This window comes from Tiliqua scincoides, chromosome 8, assembly GCF_035046505.1.
Source record: "Tiliqua scincoides isolate rTilSci1 chromosome 8, rTilSci1.hap2, whole genome shotgun sequence".
NCBI classification, from domain to species: domain Eukaryota; kingdom Metazoa; phylum Chordata; class Lepidosauria; order Squamata; family Scincidae; genus Tiliqua; species Tiliqua scincoides.
In genome coordinates, this window is record NC_089828.1 from 32,476,929 (window position 1) to 32,498,634 (window position 21,706).

Genomic DNA, 21,706 nt, shown 5'->3' on the forward strand with positions numbered 1-21,706 from the left:
CTAGGGAATGCTTGAGTCTAGGGAAAGGGGATTGGACGAGTTTCTGGAGGAAAAATCCATTATGGGGTACAAGCCATGATGTGTATGCGCAACCTCCTGAGTTTAGGAATGGGTTAAGTCAGAATGCCAGATGTAGGGGAGAACACCAGGATGAGGTCTCTTGTTATCTGGTGTGCTCCCTGGGGCATTTGGTGGGCCGCTGTGAGATACAGGAAGCTGGACTAGATGGGCCTATGGCCTGATCCAGTGGGGCTGTTCTTATGTTCTTATGTTCTTAATGTACGAATGACAATTCCACGTACATGGGTGGGGACAAGGAAGTGTAATGGCATCTATGAAGCTGAGGACCTGAGTGAGCATACCCATGAAATAAGGCATCCAACCTCCATGACATTTTCCAAGCCTGCTCATTCTAAATTTTCCTCCTTCTATTAGCCAGGGACCTGCATTCAAGGGAGGCAGGGCCTCAGGTATCATTCCCCAATGAAAATAGCCTCCCCAAAACAGCTTCCCAAACCAGGAACCCTTCCAGTAACTATACAGGGAGATATAAGAAGTGCAGCAGCAATAAGCTCAACCTCCTTCTGATTGCAGCTGGGTAGTGCCCCAGGTAGTGCCTTTCAGCACCACAGCAAGTGCCTCCCCAGCTATTGACCTCACTGCATATCACTCTATTAGCCTACCCTTCACCCCCCACCGCTGCTATTTGTGTTTCAATGAATTCTTTAGATGTTTCAATGTCACCTGCTGTTGTTGGTTGGACTCAGGCAGCCCTTTGCCCTAGTCCTCTGGGAGCCTTGGCTACCTGCTACAGCATAGATTTGGTGGGATTCTATGGTGCAACGGGAAGGAAGCTTTGAGGATGCTCTCTCTCTCTCTCTCTCTCTCTCTCTCTCTCTCTCTCTCTCTCTCTCTGGGGTAAAGAAGGAGGCACTGCCACTAGTACACCCCCCCACCACCACAGCCTCTAAGCACATTTAACCCATTTCTGCCTGACCCACTGGTGTACACATTTGATCCCTTAAGTACATGCAATGTTGGGCAGAAATGGCTTAACAGGTGTTTCTTTTGCAGTTTGACCAGGACTCATGCCCTTAGGATTAGGGCTTGCAAATCAAGGGCTGAACACATGATTTGTACCCAGTATCTTGAATAATAGGCTAGGATTGGGAAAGACCTTGGAGAGCTGAGGCCAGAGGAAGTGACTGGCGTTGTAGGAGGTGGGCCACTGAGCTGAGACTGTACAAGCCACACTCATTATGAACACCCATGGCTCGCTGGTGGAGCATCAGGTTCTGTGCAGATGCTTCCAGATTCAGTTTGTCACACCTCCAGTTAAAATGAAACCTTCAGTACCAGGACTGGGATTGATCTCTCTCTGCCTCAGACCTGAAAGAACTTCTGCCAGTCCCAGTGGGCAAGACTAGTCTAGCTGGACCAAAATTCTGATTCTGTAGGCATCATCTTTAAATGTGTAGGTTCCCTAAAACCATGGCCCCCCCCCCTCCAATCCTTACCCACTTGTGTGATGTTCACTGAAATCCCCCAATCCCAATACCTGCCCCATAGACCCAGGTCACCAACCCTGGAAAGTTTACTGTGCCAAATGCTAGCATACATTTGTCCTTTCTCCTTCGCTTGAGCAATCAGTCTTCTGGAGCAGCTGAACCTCCTGGACTGGGGTTATTTTGGGGAAGGAAATGGGAGTTCTGATTCTGGGTTTGGGAACTGGGCTGGGCGGCAAATTATTTTCCCAAAGCTGTGTGGTCTCTCTCAGTTGCAGCGGGGATCCTTTGGTAGCTGCAAGACTGGAGGTTTTGCTGAGCTCCACAATGGGAGGCAGCCAAACATCCTTGTGGATGCCTGAAGAGACATTTCTGGAAGATACTGCAGGTGCCTCTGTGCTACTCTCTGCCCCTTCTACAGTGAGGTCCTCACTGCTGGAATCTCCAGACCTTGATGAAAGGCACTCATCAGTCTGAGAGTCTGTCCCTGCTGGGTCCTTTTGCTGAGAGCAGAAGGGCTCCGTGACGGTCTCCAGGATGGGCCGCAGGTCGACCAGGATCTTTCTGACTGCATGTTTTTCTGGAACAGCTAAGTGTTTTGGAGCAGATGGTGGCTTCACAATGTGGGACTGGAATGGAAGAGAGTCTTGTCTTTCTCCTGCCTCATCTTCTTGAATGCAATCCATGTGGAGAGGGAATGACTTTGCTTTCTGGTTCTTTTTGTCCAATCTGCAACCACTACTCTCTGAAAATAGTTTGGAAAAAACCACCGAGGATCCTCCACGCCTCTCTGCTTCTGTGAAACGAGAATACTTCTTTTTTTAAATATCCACAAAACATTATACAAAATGAAGTTGTCCATTTTACAAACACTGTGTATGAAATGGCATTTTGCAGGGTGAAAGCGTCTACAACTTGAACCTTACCTTTGCCATGGGGCTTGGGGCAGGGGACCCAGAACACAAGATCTGTCCATGTGATGAGGGGTAACTTTGGCTGCTCCTGCTTGGTCAAACCCACTGGCAACATGATGGCTCTTAATGCAGTCACCTGTGGCTTGATGGATGGTGCAAGAGGACAACCTGGATAAAAAAGAGAAAGATGGAAGCATCTGATGACATGTACATACCACTGATGAAATTTTAACTCCCCAGGGCAGCAATTATCAACCTTTTTCATTTCATGGCACTTTGGTGAGATGCTACAATTGTCAAGGCAGTTTTTGAAGGATATATTTTATCGTTTTTAAGAATGAGTATTAAGGTATAGAAATAACAAACAAAATGCATTAGCACAGTTTGTATGGAATAGCACGCCCAATCTGAACAACGGCTGACTGAAGAATGAAACTGGTTCTGCCCTTTTTCAAAACCTTCCAATGGCCCTACTCATAAATTACCCTCCCCCAAACACCCAAGGCACACATGCAGACCATTCACACCACACCAATGTCCTGTGGCACAGATTGAAAATTGTTGCCCTAGGGCAGAGGTGCCCAAACCCCGGCTCTGGGGCCACTTGCGGCCCTCAAGAACTCCCAATGCGGCCCTCAGGGAGATCCCAGTCTCCAATGAGCCTCTGGCCCCCCAGAGACTTGCTGGAGCCCACGCTGGCCTGATGCAACTGCTCTCAGTGTGACAGCCAACAGTTCAACCTCTCATGTGGGCCAAGGGCTCCCTCCACTGCTTGCTGTTTCACATTCATGATGCTGCAGCAGCAGCAAAGGAAGGCTGGCCTTTTATAGGCCTTGAGCTATTGCAAAACCTTCATTCATTCATCTAAGTTCCAGCTCTAGTATATTCATTTATGTAAATTTATTCAAATTTGAAATGTAAATTAATTCTTTTTTTTCACGGCCCCCTAGACAGTGTCTGAGAGATGATGTGGCCCTCCTGCCAAAAAGTTTGGACACCCCTGCCCTAGGGTGTGAGAAAGGAAAATAAATCATTAGTTGCTTGTGGTAACTAAAATGTTAAGGGGAAAGCAGGATAAGTTTTGAAAATTTCCTATAGAAATGGCATGGAAAGGTTGGGGTTGTGTGTGTAAGATTAAGTACAAACTTAATTGTGCCTAATCTTGATTAAGTTTTGAGATGGGAAGCTTTACAATTATGTCCAATTGACTGGGGTCAATTCTAATTCTATTCAAATAGGGAGTTTGCCCACAATAACCTTTCTCCTCCTTCCTTTATTATTGCCATCCCTGTACACAGCATTTTATAAAGAAAGAAAGTACAGGTCCTGGCCCCAAGAAGCTTATAGTCTAGATTTTCAACCACTGTGCGGTGGTACAATAGTATGCCACAAATGGTCTGCAGGTCTGCTGTGGGAATTTGGGGGAAGAGTCACATATTCGTAGGGCAGTTGGGAAATGTGACCTCCCCACCAGCGTTGCGGTGTGCCTTGTCAGTTGTCAAAAACTGATGGTGTGCCTTGACGATTTTAGCATGTTCTCAGTGTGCCATGAGATGAAAAAGGTAGAAAATCGCTGCTCTTGAAGTTAACACCGGGGAGATGGAGGAAGCAAGGGTAAACAGGGAAAGAAGAACATGGGATTACAGTTGCATATGCTTTTGTTTGGTTACAGTAGGGTTATTGTATTGACAAGATAATATATGGGAGGAACATGCTGTATTATTGTAATATTACATATGTATCTACTAGAGTTGTACATATCTACTAACTATGGGAATAAAAAGACAATCTGTTATGAGGGTTAACTATGACAGCCAAACAGACAACTCTGATCTTTAATTTTGTCATTAGATATCATATCAAAATGATTTGTTATTTGGAGGAATACATGAGGAAATGCATTGTTCCATTACAAGTAATTATTGTATATGGTATTATACTTCTGATGTGTATTTTGAATGCAACTTTTTGTTTATATTTACGTATATTTTTCATTTTAAATGAGTATCTGATGGAGAAAGGGAAAAACATGAATCTGGGTAATAAAACTGCGTTTAAAATATTAGTAGATGTCTCTGTAGATTATGTACAGAAGTAGGAAAGTGCAACCTGTACCAGATACAACTGGCCAAGGCACAAATGGAACTTAAGCTTACATATTATATTTACACGATATGTGTGGTTTTATTTTCTATTGACATGTTTTCTTAAGATGAAGCTGCAGAAGGGGAGATCGACTTCTGAGGAGGCTTGGTAATGACAGAATGTAAGGCAGAGCTACTGTTCTGGTGTCTCCTTGGCTTTGTGCCTGCAGGCAAACTCAGTGAGATGGTTTCAGAAGCAGAATCCTGCTAGGGTGGTGGACAGAGAGAAGAAGGGTTTTCAGGGCAGTATTATTCATAAGGCTGACTAGGCTGAAGCCTTGGGGCCGATCATTTTTTTTTTTAATTCACTTCAAAATATTACAGTATTGAATAATTTTCTGAAGAGTTCTACTTGCACAATAAAAATATACAAAAAAATTGTTAATAGAATTTATCAGGAAACCCTCAAAATAGGTATAGGGGTATGTACTGCAATCTAGTACCTATTGTATAAGGGTCAGGCTGTCAGCTGTAGTGGGGTGAAAGACTGAAATGCCGAAGGGGGCCCAAAATACCTGAAAGTCTGTTATGGGTTAATATGGCCCTGGGTGTGTGTGAATAATAACAAGTTTGACCTTGGCCTAACAATTAGTACGAGGAGCATTAATTCATCCTTTCTGCCCAATCTTTGGTGTTTGTCATGTTGCATCTGGCCTCCAGACCCAAAAGTAACTGGCAATTATGTCATTGCCAGTTACTCCCGGTGGTACTCTGAATAGGCGGACCATGTGAAGTGGTATGGCAGGGGACAAACACGGAAATAGAGCAATAGCAAACTACAAGGTGATATCTCCAATGTAAAAGATGCAGGGAATCTACCTACCTTCTAGTGAGATTGTTGGCAGGTCTGATTCAAGATAGGTCAACCTGTAAGAGCAACCATTTTCTGACTTGAACCCCAGTTTTCCTATGATCTGAGACTGTGTTTAGTGACTTTTCTTGACTTCCTTTCTGCAGACATTGTCCCTGCTGAGTTCGGACACAAGAAGTAACTAAGCAATGAAGACTCTGACAGGTTCCAGCAGCCAACTATACAAACCACAAGGACATTATTTGTAAAGGTTCAGTAATAGCTTGGCTTCCCTGCAGCAGTGGCAAGAGAGAGAGGGAGGGCAGGTGGTTCTTAAGGTGGAATAATATTTGTTCTTGGTAGATATGGTTAAATTTGCCAAGAATTAAGACAAATAGGGAATAGAGAATATTCTATCATTGGATATAATAATGTCTGAAAAATTTTCCTTGGTATTTTGAGTCTTGTCTTTTCAACAAACACATGGTAGCTTACAATGGAACCTCCATGTGCAGAGGCAAGATACCTTTGGATATGATACGAGATCAGTGGTTCCCAACCTTTTAGCATCAGAACCCACTTTTTAAAACAATGCTCTATCAGGACCCACCTAGGTTTACCAGACTTTTAAAAAAGGAGATCTAAAAAGAAATAATATTTATTTATTTATTTATTTATTTATAAGTAATAATAACCAGAAAAAGACCCTCAAACTTTATTTCTCTATATTTACACATGCTTGCAAACTGCAGGAGCTGAGGTCTTTGCAGGGTAGTAGCAGTTACAGTATCTGATTTTTCAAAAGCCTCAGGGCTTGAGGCAATCAGTTATATCTGATCTTTCCATCACCCTTGGGCAACCCACCAAAAATCAGGTCATGACCCACCAGTGGGTCCCGACCCACAGTTTAGGAACCACTGTACTAGATGTTGAGGAATAAACAATAAGAGCAATCTTGTCTTCATGCCCAAATTGTGAGCTTTACCTGTTGATCTGATTGTATGGGGGAGGAAAATGAAATAAACTTAAAATAAACTGCAAAAGTATCTGTTCGGCCACTGATAGAAACAGAAAACTGGGCTTGATAGAACTTTCGAATGATCCAGCCAGGCATATGTTCTAGTATAGTAACAAAACAGTACACAGGAGTCGTTCTCCCCCCCCCCAGTGCTTTATTTTCATTTTATTTAAGAAAAACAGTATTGAGTTCTTGTGCTGTGATTTCTTACTGTGCAGTCCTGTGCATGTCTACTGAGCTGTAAGTTCCTTTGTGTTCGATGGGGCTTCACTTATTCCCAGGTAATTATGTATACTATACACCAGTGTTTCTCAAACTGTGTGTCAGGACCCACTAGGTGGGTCGCGAGCCAATTTCAGGTGGGTCCCCATTCATTTTAATATTTTATTTTTAATATATTGAATTTAGATGCTGCCATGGTATGTTTCTGCATTTGGGGAAATATTACTGATCTGTACTTTTAACAGACTGCTATGTATATGCTTTTAACAATGATAGTCAGTGGGACTTACTCCTGGCTAAGTGTGGGTAGGATTGAGAAAATTTTTCCTGCTTGATGATGTCACTTCTGGTCATGACATCACTTTCCGTGGGTCCTGACAGATTTTCATTCTAAAAAAGTTGGTCCCAGTGCTAAAAGTGTGAGAACCACTGCTATACACTGTATTGTATAGGTTGGCAGTTCGAATTCATGCAACAGGGTAAGTTCCTGTTGCTTGTCCCAGCTCCTGCCAACCTAGCAGTGTGAGAGGATGTAAAAATGCAAGTAGATAAATAGGCACCACTTCAGTGGGAAGGTAATGGAGTTCCGTGTGCTATGTGTCTAGTCATGTTGCCCACATGACCACAAAAACTGTCTACAGACAAGGCTGGCTCTTCAGCTTAGAAATGGAGATGAGCACCGCCCCTAGAGTCAGACATGACTAGGCTTAACATGGGGGGGGGGGACTTTTACTTTTATACACTGTATAGAGTTGCAGAATTAGATTTCTTGGTCAACTGGATGCACCATTGGCCTGGAGGCTGAGCACTACATGCAGCTCCATTTGAGTATAACTAAATGGAACCTCCATGTTCAGGGGCAACCTACCTCTGAATTCCAGATACTGGTGGCAAAAACCTGGAGAAGTCACTTCCCTTCACACCATGCTTGTTGCAAGCTGTACACCTGACTGCCTGATCCCGAATTAGGGATCCACCTTGGAAGCACAGTTGATTTAATGAGAACAAGGAGCTCTGTCCCTTATGAGTTCTTAAACTCACACAAAGTGTTGCATGCCAAAAGAAGAATTTTAAAAATCCCCAAATGCTTATTTGTTAAATATTTCTTGCAAGGAAGGAAGGGAGGGAGGGTCAATTAGTAATTGATGCAGCCTTGCCACACAAGTATTAAAGGCACTGAAGCAACAGCAGGGAGAGGGGCAGCTTCACTGCTCAGCTGGGGTGCCAACATTTGTAGCCAGCCAGTTTCTGTGCAACAGATGACTATCCAGTTGATGGCATTTTCTCCAGCATCAGAGAGTTGCAGCCTTGCGGACTTTGACCTGTTGAACCTGTTGGGCTACTTGGGGGAGGAATCCAAACTGGAGCCTGGGAGCCCTAAGCAAAATATGGAACGCTTCACGAATTTGCGTGTCATCCTTGCGCAGGGGCCATGCTAATCTTCTCTGTATCGTTCCAATTTTAGTATATGTGCTGCCGAAGCGAGCACAAGTAAAACTGTTAGGCAATTGGTATATAAATGATGTCACTGGAATATTTTTGCAACCTACAGTGACTACCTGAAAGTTTTATTTCTCCATTTACCTTTCCTTATAAGTATTTCTGAGATTATAGAAATCATCCAGTGTTACTTCTAAGGGGCCTTTTTAACGCTTGTGTAAAATATCAGAGAAAAATTAAAGAATTGAATTTCGCAGTGCATGATGGTAGAAGAGGCAGGCACAGGGAAATAAGGAGGCGGTGCCAAAATGGCCTGGCAATTGTAAGACCAAAGAGATGCTAACAAGTTCACAGAAGAAGCAGTTCCGGTTGCTGCTTGCAGCTGATAGGAGCCTCCATTTGAGGGCATAGGAAGGGGACAGAGGAAGACAGGTAAGCTGTGGAAATGGCAGAAGGCAGAATGTGAGGTTGTTTTGCAATCATCATGCCCTCTGCTACACACACACCCCGAATTAAATCTTACATACTTATTTAATTTTTTAAAAAATCACTATATCAATTTTTGTATAGGCATTTATCAATTTTTTTTATTTTCTATTTTTCCTTCTAATCCAAAGTCAAATTAGAATACACACACACATGTATAATACAGACATACACACATATGTACACTATACACACACAATTCATACATATATGTATAATACATACACATATACATACACACATATATATCTACAATGTTGGCATCCTTCAGTCTCGGAAGACCATGGTGTCACGCTCTGAATGGTGGCTCTGGAACAGAGTGTCCTCTCCAGTGCGCGAAGCCTGGGTAAAGTAGGTATGGAGGACAGGCTGTTACCCATGCAGCAAATCCTCCCTCTCCACGTCGCTGAAATGGTCCAATGGAAAGGCAGAAGCCAATATGGTTGGTTCCAGCAGCGTTGCAGGAGTTGCCAGAACGTGACTGTGTTCAGCCATGAACTGCCTCAGGAACTCCGGCTCCGGATTTTGCCTTGAGGTTGACTCCTGAAGCCTTTTCCATAACTGGATGTAGCCACAAGGCAGTGGAGGTTTGGGATCAGAGTTTCTGATCTCTGTATCCACAATACATACACACATATGTATAATATATAAATATATACATACATGTACACATATATACATATATATATATACATACATACATACATATATATACATATATACATATATACATACACACAAATCTATCAAACATACATACACATATATGTACAATATATAAATATATACAGGCATATATGTATAACACATACATATATGCACACATATGTATAATATAAATACACACACATATGTATGTATAATATATACATACATATATATGTATAATACACACACGTATATACATATACATATATATACACGTATTATATATACATATATATATATGTACATATAATCTTCAACTTTTCGGGCCTGCAGAGCCTCCAAAGTGCTACCGGAAGTGTTTTCTCTCATGCCGTTCACCCTTCGGCTAGCTGGAGGCTAGCCTTCGGCTAGCTAATATCCCCTTCGGCTTCCCTTCCCAGAATCCCTTTCGCCCTGCAGCTGAGCCTCTGCGCTTCCTCCCCCTCCCTCCCCGACGACGTCATCAGAGCGGCCAGTAGGAAAAGGGAAGGAAGGACCAAGAACCCACCAAGATGGCGGCAGCCGGGGCGGACGCGAAGGGGGACTGAGGGGAGGCCACCAGAGGACGAGCGCTCCCCCGCGGCCCCCTCCCTGACGCAGGGGGGACCCGAGAAGGGTGGGGGGAGAAGGCAGGCCGGGCCAGGCCCCTCTGCCCCGGCTCTGGAGCTCTCCTCCCGCACCCTGGTGGTCTGAACTGCCTGCTGTGGACAACTGGGTGGGGGATGCGGGCCCAGCTTTGGGGGTCTCCTCCACTCCAGCTGTTGAGCAGGGCGAGTGCCTTCTGGAGGGCGGTGCTTGGGGGTAGCCCCATGTTCTGCCTGGCTAGTTGAAGGCACCCCTCTGCCCCCCCCCGCGGCTCTGGGAGGTAGGCATTTTCTCCTTCTCCCCGCCTTTGATTCTCCTCCCCCCCCTTGTTTCCTCCCCAGAGTTGTGGTCTGGGAGCTCCACTGAACCAGGAGGTTGTAACACCCCCAAACCATCCCTCTTCCCCCCCCCCGGATTCTTCTAGCAAAGCCACTTAATCTGATCCCCAGCATCTGCCCTAGACTGGGCCCTCCAAGCACTTTATGGTTGAGGATCCCCCCCCCTATAATTATTTTAACAGCACCTTCTTACATATTGAGCTCTTGGCAATTCCAAACCCTGACTCCTTGGAGCTAACCCCCCCCTTTAAATTAGACCCTCTTCATGAGGAGGGAGTCCTTAACAGGTTTTCCTCTCCCATTAAAACTTTTCCAGGCCCTTCAGCCATGATTACCCTGTTCCCTCTGGATGGGACATTCCATGTAGTGGCTTTGATATGCAAAAGTGGTTGCCTGTCTTCTTAAGTAAGGAAGTAACTTAAGTAACTACTTTTCCTGTAGTTTGGGAGCCCTCTTCGGAGAACATTCTCTTCGTGCTCTGATTCATCCCATTTGCACTTCAGTTCAGGAAGCTTAGCACTACTATGCTGATCTGGAGGGGGGCTGCCCCATTTGACCTTCCATCCCTTTCTGGAGATCTACACTCACACTTGCAAATGTCCAACTACTTCCACAATTTGTGAAACTTTAGCATCAGAGTGTTCCTTAAGGATGGTTTCTTTTATTTCTGTGGCCGCAGGATATTCTGTTCTGGACTAGTGACTTTTTTCCTTCCTGGAATTGGTCTTCTATTTTTATACCCTCTTTTTGAGTGCCTTCTCTTGCTGGAGTGGACATTATCTGTGCCCAAATCATCTTTGCATATGTGAGTGGGACATTTGGACACCTTTCCTTATTGAAGGACACTGTGAACACTTCGAGACGCGCTGCCTCCAAGATGTCGGAGAATCAACCCAACCACCACCACCACCCCATGAACAATAATGTGGGAGCAGGAGCCCCAGCTGGGAACAACCGGGGGGTCCGCAATCTCAACCAAAACCCTCTTATCAATGTCCGTGACCGCCTCTTCCATGCGCTGTTCTTCAAGATGGCCGTCACCTATGCCCGCCTCTTTCCACCTTCCTTCCGCCGCATTTTTGAGTTCTTCGTACTTCTCAAGGTAATAGTGGGGGTTTGGGGGACAAAAGAAGTGCATGTAGGAAAAGAATAGGGTAGTGTACCATTTTCTAACCGTGTACTGCAATGCTTCTGTTTTAAATCAATTCATGTGCAAGGTGCTTTACAAATACTGTTATAAGCAACAGCAACTCAGGTTCTGTGTTTGGAATGATTTATGAGGAAAGGGATGGACCATCTACAGATTTGTAGGCTCTTCTTGTTTTTATATTGGTCCACCAACTGGGGGTGCAAGATAGTGGTTCAGGAGTGCGGACGTACACTTAGAATGAAGGAACAGGTTATCCCTGAGTACATTTTCCTTTTGCAGAATTGAGCTCAGTGACCTTTGACGCAAAGTTCTTCTCCTGCTTTTCCCTCCCATCCCAAGTTTGCTTCCATTTCAGCAGCCTAATTGGAAGGGGGGAGGCTCTTTTTTGTTGCTTTGGTTAAACAGTTGGGAGCCAAAACTCTCCTTGATCTAATATGACTCATGCAGAAATTGATGAGTATTTAGATCTATTTTCCAGCCACGCTTGATATAAATTCATCAAACTTTCACAAACCTACCTGTGATGAGATGTTGACAGAATGAAGTTGCCGTATGCCCATTTCATCTGCAACTGGGCCTTAAGATCTAGCCAGGAGCAAATCAGCCCCCCCACCATGCCCATCACAATGATCCTGTAGGATGTATACTTTCTGGAATTTTTTCCTATAAAATGTGTCTTGGCTCACTTGCTCAAGGCACTTCTGGCTATTTGTTTTGGAGATGTTCCACTACAGTGCATCTGTTTCCCAGTCAGGAGCCCGTGGGTGAACAGATCCTTCTGTTTGCACAGGCTTTGGAAAAAGTATTTCCATGTCATCTGTGACAAGGAAGGGCTATTTGACTGTGTTCTTTTATTTCCTTCTTTCTAGGCTATCTTAATGTGCCGCAGATGCTAACATTATGTGTTGACTGGAGAATTAATCCAGCAATGACCAGTACCAATCTATCAATACTACTTCAGTCCTAATAACTTGCATAGACTCATGGATTTATTAGAAGTCTTTTAGGTCCCAACTGGTTCACTGGCTCTTGGCTCCGTGAAGCATGTGGAACCCTCATTTTTGGGGGGTTGGATGCTGTGGCACCCAGTTCCATCTTGCGGAGTCAGGAGACTGGCTTGAGGCTTTTCTGGTTGTCTGACTGGCTTCAATGTAACTGGCAGTGATATCATTGCCGGGTGCTGGATTGGGGGCCACAGATGACTGACCTGACCACCTGGGGGGTGGGGGGAGTGAAACCATCAGAGGCTAGAAAGATGGGGACAGTGGAGGAATGAAATGGGAGAAGATATGGGGAGAGGCAAGAAGGAAGGAACCAACAAGGGTAAGAAGTAGAGAGACTGGAAAGGAGAGAGGAGGAAAGGGAGCAGGCTAGGTATAAGAAAGGGGAGTGAGGGAAGAGGAAAGACGGAAGAAGCATGGCTGTCAGGGGGACACTGGCATTGAAGAAATAGGGACCCTGAGAGTAGGAAGGATGCAGACAAGCTGGGCGTACAGAGAAGTACAAGAGGCTAGGAAGGGGGGAAGACACTGGAGCCATGCTCCCCATAAGTCGGGATAAAGGGCCCTCACCAGGTGCTGAGATTGGCAAGTACAGACCTTTTACACCTATGCCTCTTACTCAGGTTAAGGCAGGAACACCCAGGCTGTCAAGCCTGACAGGAGACCTCCCCCCCCCCAACTGGGTCTGACCTTTCCTTCTAGGCAGTCAGTGTGTCCTAGATCAGGAGTCTGCAAACCCCAGTCCGGGGGCCAGATGTGGCCCGCGGAGAGCCTCTGATCCCCTGAGAGCCTCTGGCCCATTTGACCAAACACAACCAGAGTTGTGACTGTGGACTGGGTGTGTGGGGGTCCGTTTAAGTGTGTGCCTTATTTCTTGGACTGTGTTGGTGCTTGGAGAAATCCTGGACATTTGAGCCCGTTCATTCATCTAAGATCTATCTCTAATGCATTTATTTAAATTTTATAGTTAATTTTTTTTCCTGGCCCTCGACACTGTGCCAGATATTTGATGTGGCCCTTTGACCGAAAAGTTTAGAGACCCCTGTCCTAGATCACCAATATTATTACCAGTACCAGACCATGGCCCCAGTTAAGCTGATTAGGGGGTGAAGAGCAAAGGTGGAAGTTGGACTGTGCAGTCTGTTTGAGCTTTAGCATTCATGGGCTGTACATGATTCCCCTTCCTGAAACAGACTTCAGACACTTTGTGGTCCCTGGAGTAGAGCGAACCTCAGACAAGTTTGATGTAGCCCTCCACTCTTGGGAGGAAGAGTGAGAAGGGGTGGGGGCTAGGTCAAGTGTCTATGTGTATTTTTATTTGACTGTGGTGAGTCAGGACCCCCCTCCAAGTGATCAGGCAGGGAAATGCAGGTCGTGCCTCATTATCCACTGGGGTTCTGTTCAGTGGATTAAAAAAAATCAGTGTATACCAAATCAGTGCAAAAATAGCTTTAAAGACCCACTTCCAGGTTTCTTGTGCCTACATTGTAGCAACAGAGTGCTTGGTATATAGACACTATACCACATTCAGCCACTAGATGGGGTGAATAATGGAATCTAGTGGAATGCAATTACAATTATTTAACAGCACAAAGGTGGGAAATTGGATTTTGGTGATTTTTTCCTTCTTACAAGGCATTTTAAAGATGGACCTTGGTATCAGAAGGGGTGGGGGCTGGGGCTGGGGCAAGTGTGTATGTTTATTTTTGTCTGTGGTGAGTCGGCCTCTCCAAGTGATCAGTGGATACCAAGGTTCCACCTGTATTTTTTTCGAGCTATTAATGTACATCTTTGTAAATACGTCTAGGTGGGCTGGTCTACAAGGATTTCCACTGGTTAATTTTATTTATTTTTTATTTGACATGTGAGGCTAAACCAACTTTGTCACATTTTTAGGTAACTTGTAAGTTCTGGTTAGAGATTCTATAACTCCTCCTGTCTTGCGTAAGAAAATGGGTCTAAGATGTGGGTGCAGCTGAATGAGAAAAAGGTTTTAAAATTAAAAAACATTTTTTAAAAATAAAACAAAAGTTAAAGTTTAAAAACACTTGAAATTTATAAAAAGATTTTGTTAAAAGTTTTAAATACTTTAATGTTGAAGTTCTTAAAAAGTGATAATGTTAAAACAAGCAAACAAACTAGATCTTGTGACTTCCTTAGCTGTTGTAAAGTCAGTGTGGATTCACATGGATTTAATCCAGAAAAAAAACTTGGTAAGGTTTTGATTTGGGTTTAGCCCAGATTTTTTTTTAGCTAGTGATATGATAAACCAGTTCAGGTAATTGCTGAGTGATATCTAGCTCTTGAATGAGATGGGCTGAGCAGACCTCAGAGACCTCTAAGCAGAAATATAATGGCTACTGGCTGGCACTGTTCCTCAGATGCTCGTATATGACATTGCTCAGTGCTGTGACTGTGGTAGATTTTGCTGTAGCTGCTTTCTTTATTCTTGTTGTGCAAGAGTTTTTATAAGTTCTTTCAAGAGTGCAAGAGCATGTTCTGGATCTAGTTTCACTTTCCCTGCACAACAAGCAAAGTGGAAAGAGATCACTCTGTGAGCCAGAGAGAAAGAGAGAGAGACACACACAGAGAGAAAGAGAGAAATATATGTATATTTTTAATAACTGGTGTTTACATCTATGAACTGTGTTTTGAGTTCAAGTTTCTTTTGGATTCCTACAACCTGACTGGGATGGGGGGGGCATATGGATGATAAATTTGATAACAGAGCTGGAAAAACAAGTTAAAGCAGATGCTGGTGATGCTTTGAAGAATGTACAGTACTTGCTTCCTATTTAGCACCATAACCTTAAAAAACCGACTTGGTTCTGGTTCTTTCTGTTCTAATTTCATTTGCTTAAAAAAAAAGTTGACAGTTCTGGTATTTGAAAAATAAAGAACCAAAAGATTGTTCACCTTAAATTTACTTTAATTTGCACAAGTTTACTTAACCTTTAAAAAAAAAAAAATCTTAATTGTTTTTATTTTGCTTGGGAAAAATTACAAAAATTATAAAGTACAAAATCCAAGAAATCTGTATACAGTAGAAATGTACTAATTATTTACTGCCCATAAATAATATAGACCACATGTGATTATTTGATCCCTGCTTCAGAAGTCTTGGATTTGGTTTTATTCTGCAAAACCCACAGTTCTTATCAAACAAATGCTCAAAACAGACTCTTGTCCTGCTGTGGTCTGTATGATTACCCCAATCTGCTTTAAGTGGGCAACCAGACTTTCTCAAATGTATTTAAAGTATTGCAGTCAGCTCTGCAATTGGTTCAGATTATTTCTGCGTATGAGAGAGAAAAAAACCTCCTTTAGATGCTTTTGTTTTATTCTCTTTGCCTTCATCCAATGGTTTTCACACATTTAGCACTAGAATCCACTTTTTAGAGTGAGAATCTGTGAAGAGCCACTGGAAGTGATGTCACGTGACATCAAGCAGGAAAATTTTTCACAATCCCAGGCTGCAATCCTATACACAATTACCCAGGATTAAGTCCCATTTACAATCATTGTTAAAAGAATATATACATAGTAGCTTGTTTAAAAGTACAGGTCTGTAACATTTCCCCAAATGCAGTCACATCCCATGGTAGCATCAAGTCTAATATATTAAAAATGAAATATTGAAATGAGTGGGGATGCACCTGAAATTGGCTTGCGACCCCTTCTAGTGAGTCCCGACCCACAGTTTGAGAAACACTGCTTTAATCAGATAGGGGGAGGTTTTTGTTTCCAAATGAATGTGTTAATCAGTACTGTACTGTCCCTAGGCACTGTGTCCATTTTGCCCTCTGTCTTCCTATACAGGCTTACAAAAATAATAAAACCTGCAAAAAACCTTAGCAGTCACTTGGTATTTGTATATATATTGTCTGTCCTCCTTCTGCACTTTACTCCCTGAAATTCTTTCCTTCCCACTAAAAGTTTGTCTAAAAAGATCCCCCCTTTATTTCCCAACTCAAAAAACATTTCTCCAGAATAGATGAATGTCTGTGCTGTTACTCAAACTTCTGCTATTTTCACTTGCTGTACCCAATCTTCATTTTATTTCCTGTGAACCAGAAATGTTATGTTCTGCCTCTAAGCCAATGACCTCTCTCAGGCAGTCATCTTTCATTCTGTTCTTCTCTATATTCTTATACACCTCTCTGAAAATCTATTGCCTCCGGTAACCAGACTTTAAACACTTTCCATACAATTATTCTATCTGTGTTTGATGTTGTGTTTGAATGAAAAAAAAGTTTTAATTTCTCTCGAATTCCTGTCCCCACTCATAAGGCAACAGGTCATTCATATACTGTCTTACCTTTTCCCCTTTCTTTTAAATGAATATCACATGGCTCAAGCTGTGATCGGCATAGACATTGGGGATGTATACATATATAGGATTTATTCTTGAATATGAATCATGCCAGTCAGTTTCATTTGTAGACCAGGGTGGGCAAACATTTTGGCAGGAGAGCCACATCATCTCTCTGACAGAGTCATGGGGCTGGGAAAAAAGAATTAATTTACATTTCAAATTTGAATAAATTTACATAAATGAATACATTAAAGAAATAACTTATATGAATAAATGAATTTTAGTGAGCTTATTTATAATGCACATAAGAACTACATGTAGAACCATATGAGAACCATGAACTGTTTGCCACACACCTCTTGCACAGTGACAACATACAGACCAAGCCAGAAACACATGGAGACATAAGTTGTTCAGAGGCAATGCTGGGGGAGTTAAAATAATGCCCAGGGAAAAGCAGAAAACACTTGGGGATTATAAAAGGCCTTGCTCTAACTCAGCCCCCTGCTTGTGTCTGGCGGTTGCAACCAGCAGTTGCAGGCCAGCGTGAGCTCCAACAGTCTCTGGTGGGCCAGAGGCTCAATGGAGACTGTGGGCTCCCTGCAGGCTGGGTTGAGGGTCCCTGAGGGCTGCAAATGGCCCCCGGGCCAGGGTTTGCCCACCCCTGCTCTAGACGCTAGTATTAATAGGAGAAGAAGAAAAGCTTTGCATATCCAGTAGCTTAAGCCTCGGCAAAACTCCACACTTGTTTTTCTACTTATTATGAGTGTCAAATGTGTTGATTCTGAAGGAATCGCTTTAGTATTTTGATGAAGTCAATGCCTAAACTGCTTGCATGTTTGACCAATGGTTCACTGGCCACGCTACACCTGTGATATTTGACAAACTCTACTCTAGACCAGAGGTGTCCAAACTTTTTGGCAGGAGGCCCACATTATCTCTCTAACACTGTGTCGAGGGCCAGGAAAAAAAAGAATCTATATTTCAAATTTGATTAAATTTACATAAATGAATATATTAGAGTTGGAACTTATATGAATGAATGAAGGTCTTGTAATAGCTCCAGTACTATAAAAGGCCTTGCACAAAGCAAGGCCAACCGTGAAACAGCAAGCAGTGGAGGGAGCCCTAATCCCACAGCTCATGTTAGAGGTTGAACAGCAGTTGCATCAGGCCAGTGCAGGCTCCAGCAAGTCTCCGGAGGGCCAGAGGCTCATTGGAGACTGGGAGCTCCCTGAAGGGAGTCCTCAAGAGCCACAAGTGGCCGCAGGGCCAGGATTTGGGCATCCCTGCTCTAGACCATGGCAGCTGATCCCACAACAAATGTATTAGTCTTTTTAAGATGTCATGGGATTCTTTGCTGGTTTTGCTGCAGCAGATGTAACTATCTGGACAACCTGTGTTAGTCATTTTGTTTCCTGAAAGATTAAAAAAAAGCACAAAATTTGATAAAGCTTCGTGTTCTGGTCACTGAAGGTTTATTCCAACTCTCTGCAGGTGACTATTTAAACACCTGTTTGTATTCTTGCAATGGTTGTACCTAGTGACTGAGTGTCTTCTCTGAGAAATCTGCTACGTTAACCTGGCTGACTCTTGCTCCCTAGGCGCTCTTTGTGCTGTTCATCCTGGTGTATATCCACATAGCCTTCTCCCGTTCCCCCATCAACTGCCTGGAGCACGTGCGGGACAAGTGGCCACGGGACGGCATCCTACGGGTAGAGATCCAGCGCAACTCCAGCCGTGCCCCCATCTTCCTTCAGTTCTGTGATGGTGAGAGGTTTCCAGGCATGGTGGTTGAGACAGCTGCTGTGGAGGAGGAGGAAGAGGAGGAGGAGGAGGAGATGACTGTGGAGATGTTTGACAACATCTCCATCAAGGTAAGAGGGGAATCGCTCCTTCCCTTGCTTGTTGCTGTTTTCTGTGCATTCTGTCTCAACATTTTGATGAGAGAAATTCTTCATCGTGAGTGTGAAGGTGCAGTTTCGTTGGTCAGATAAATTCCAGTGGCTAGCTGACTACAAGCAAAGGCGTAAGAACTGCCTTATTGGTTCAGACCAATGTTCAGCCCTGCTTCCTGTTTCTAACAGTGGTTAACCAGATGTCTCTGGAAAGTCCCATAATCAAGGTAGGAAGGCAACAGCCTGTCTCTACCTTTGCTCCCCTAGCAAGCAGACTGCCACTGAGCCTGGAGGTTCCATTATTGACTATCAATATAATAGATACTAATAACATATAAACTGCTGTGCTGAATGAGATCATGAAAGCTCTGGTGGATCAGACCAGGTTTAGTCTAGTCCATCTAGTCAAGCATCCTCTTTCCATTAGTAGCCATGTGTCAGATGCCTTTGTGATACCCAAGAGCAGGACATGAAGGTAACAATTCTTCTGTTTGTCTTTCACAATTGTTATTTCAAGTTAATTGTTTACCTGCTGCAAGTTAGTTAGTTTGAAGCTGTCCAAGGCTTGTCCTGCTGGTTCTGAGGTTGTCATTTCATGGGGTGTGTGTTGTTTCCCAAGGTGACAATCACATCCTACCTAGAAGATGTTCCAGGGTGTGATAGCTAAAGGGTAGCGAAACTATTTTGAAAGCTCATGGCCTGTGAATTCTCATTTAGAAGAACAAGGTCATGCTCTAGGCTGGTCATGGTACTGTCAATGATACAGCTTTGAGCTTGAGTGGGGTGGCCACCTCCACCACATACTATATCACGACAAGCAAAAGGAAGGACTCCTTCACACAACACAGAGTTAAGCTGCAGCGTTTGCTACCACAAATTATGGCTGTGGCCACTGGCTTAGCCAGCTTTAAAAGGGAATTGAAAAACAATAAAGGATCTCTGATTATTTAAGGATTTATAGCCTCCTTTCTGTCCAGGCATTCAAGGCCTAACGATCCATTGGAACAATAAAATAGTTAACAATGTTGTTGGTCTAATCAGTGAAACAAAATATTAAGTAGTACAGTTTACAATAAAAGCAATAAAAGTTAAACTCAAAGACATGGCAGAAGACACCAATCACTCTGCTGATAGCTCTCTGCCATGAAAAGTGTATAGGGCCTCCCTGATTAAAGGCAGTGTGTTCCTCGATACCACTTGCTGGGGAGCCACAGCAGGAGAGAATTTCCCTTTCCATGCTCTGCTTGCAAGCTTCCCAGAAGCACCTGGCCAGTCACTGCAGGGAAACAGGATGCTGGCTCAGAGGTCTGATTGGGCAGGGCTTTTCTCAGAATCATTCAGTGGCTGTAGGCATGACTGTCTCGCCCTCAATCTTGTCCCCAGCTACCTACACTGTGGCGTTGATAATTCTGGCTTCCAGAAGGGTTGTAACAGATTGTGAGAAGATAATTTCTGAAGCCAAGTGGCTTGGTCTGGATCCAAGCAGGTGTTTGACTGCGCAGTCAGCTGAGGATAAGCAGTTGAATTCTGTTCAGGTTTTCTTTGTAAAGCGCAGTGTATGTTCAGCTGTGGTTGTCAGACCAACTTGATTTCCGATCTGATCCAAGACAATGCTATTGGATACAATCAGGCTCTTCCCCCTTGGAACCTGGGAAGTGCTTTCTAGGACTGGTTGAATGGTGGCCCTGAGGCTTTTCTCTGACTGCCTCATTATCTTGTGCCTGGGCTTGCTTTCTTGAGTCACCTGGAGCTATATTTGTTCTGTGAAGCACTTCCATGCTGTGTGGGGTCATCTATACAGTGATGATAGGCAGCTCAGCCTAGTTGGATTTAAGAAAAAAAATCCCTTCCAACTCCTACGCAATCAGAAAAATGAAATAAGAATTTACAGTGTTCACTTAATCTATCTGTGTCCCAGGTGGATGGAGCTTGTGAAGAGTTTCTCAAACCAAATTAATTGCTAGTCTGAATGAAAGCGGGTGTCTTGAATGCCAGGTGCCCCACAGTGGTGGCTGATTGATTTTTAACTCACTCAATTTACTTCTTAATTTTATTTAACTTTCTTAAGGTGATTCCCCTTTATCTCAGAGTTGCCAGTAACCCCAAGGGGGGATTAAATGAACCAGCGCAGCGCTGCGCTTGCTCTGTGCATTCATCGTGCTAGCGCTCGATTGAGACTGGCTGTACGTTTATATTAGACCTAATCAGAATAGCAGGCGAAGAGTTAAGTTTCTGCACCAGGAGATGAAACTTTATTTCCTCATTATTGGTTTATTTTGTCTCGGTTTTTGGAGGAGCCTGGGTGTACAGGAACTTGCTGGCACAGCTGTTCACTGAATTTGGTCTTGCTATGTAGGCTGCATTTTAATATTGCAAGCTAGATGAACACTGCAGTGTGACATTTCTCTATAGCATAACAAATGGTCTTCCTGAGGTGGCTGTAAAATATAATGTGTGCAGGGAAAGGTTTTTAATATTTTTACGAAATCAAGTTAAGTAAAATATGTATACAGGGAGACCCACAGCAGCTTGTGTTCAAAACAACACAATGTTGATATATGCTTGGGGAAAAAAGGCAAACAAGAGCAGCAGCAACACATGGCTGCTAATGAGGTTTCTGCTTGCACTGGATTAAAAAGCAGCATAAGAAGAGTCCCACTGGATCAGGCCATCTAATCTAGGATCTGACCTTCCTCAGTGGCCAACCACATGCCCGAAAGCAAGACATGAAGGCAACATGCCTTGCTGCTTGTCCCTGCCACTTGGTAATAGGCGGTAGACTGCTCCTGCACATGGGGATTCCACTTAGGAATCCTGGAAACTCTTTATCAACCTGTCCTCATAAGCAAACCCTGATGGATCAGAACAAATCTCCTCAGCTAGTATCCTGTGTCCCACAGTGGCCAGCAAGATGCCTCCTCAAACAGAGAATGAACAGTCCTTCCTCTCTGTTCTCCACCCCCTAGTGTTTGGATACTGAGGTAGACTGTGTACAAAGGGATATTTATAAGTCATAGTTAGTATCCATAGTTCTCGCCTCCTCCATGAGTTTGTCCAATCCCCTTTTATAGCAAACTTGACTATCGACCATTGCCACATCTTATGGTGTAAGTACCCAGTTATCAGCCAATCGGGCAGATGTCTGCCTGCCCCAGGGTCTGATTGGCTTGAAATTGCTCCCCCCCACCCCAAAGCAGTTGCTTCTCATCCTGG

The 21,706-nt window shown here is 43.7% G+C and overlaps 1 protein-coding gene and 1 non-coding gene across 6 annotated transcripts in view; one reads left to right on the forward strand and one right to left on the reverse strand.

Annotated features, from left to right (window-relative positions):
* Positions 1 to 7,975: 7,975 nt before the first annotated feature.
* On the reverse strand, positions 7,976 to 8,082 carry LOC136659586 (U6 spliceosomal RNA). The gene has a single exon (XR_010794855.1). It is a non-coding gene; the product is annotated as a U6 spliceosomal RNA (small nuclear RNA).
* A 1,635-nt stretch (positions 8,083 to 9,717) lies between these two features.
* The window catches only part of TMEM259 (transmembrane protein 259), a 31,980-nt gene continuing 19,991 nt past the window's right edge, over positions 9,718 to 21,706 (forward strand). For 3 of the 5 annotated variants that reach the window (XM_066635143.1, XM_066635146.1, XM_066635147.1), the window contains exons 1-2: positions 9,718 to 11,231; positions 18,200 to 18,472. In XM_066635143.1, coding sequence (XP_066491240.1) covers positions 11,007 to 11,231; positions 18,200 to 18,472 — 498 coding nt within the window. In that variant the 5' untranslated portion in view covers positions 9,718 to 11,006. The remainder of the gene's footprint in view (positions 11,232 to 18,199; positions 18,473 to 21,706) is intronic. The other 2 variants (XM_066635144.1, XM_066635145.1) reach the window with 2 other exon arrangements.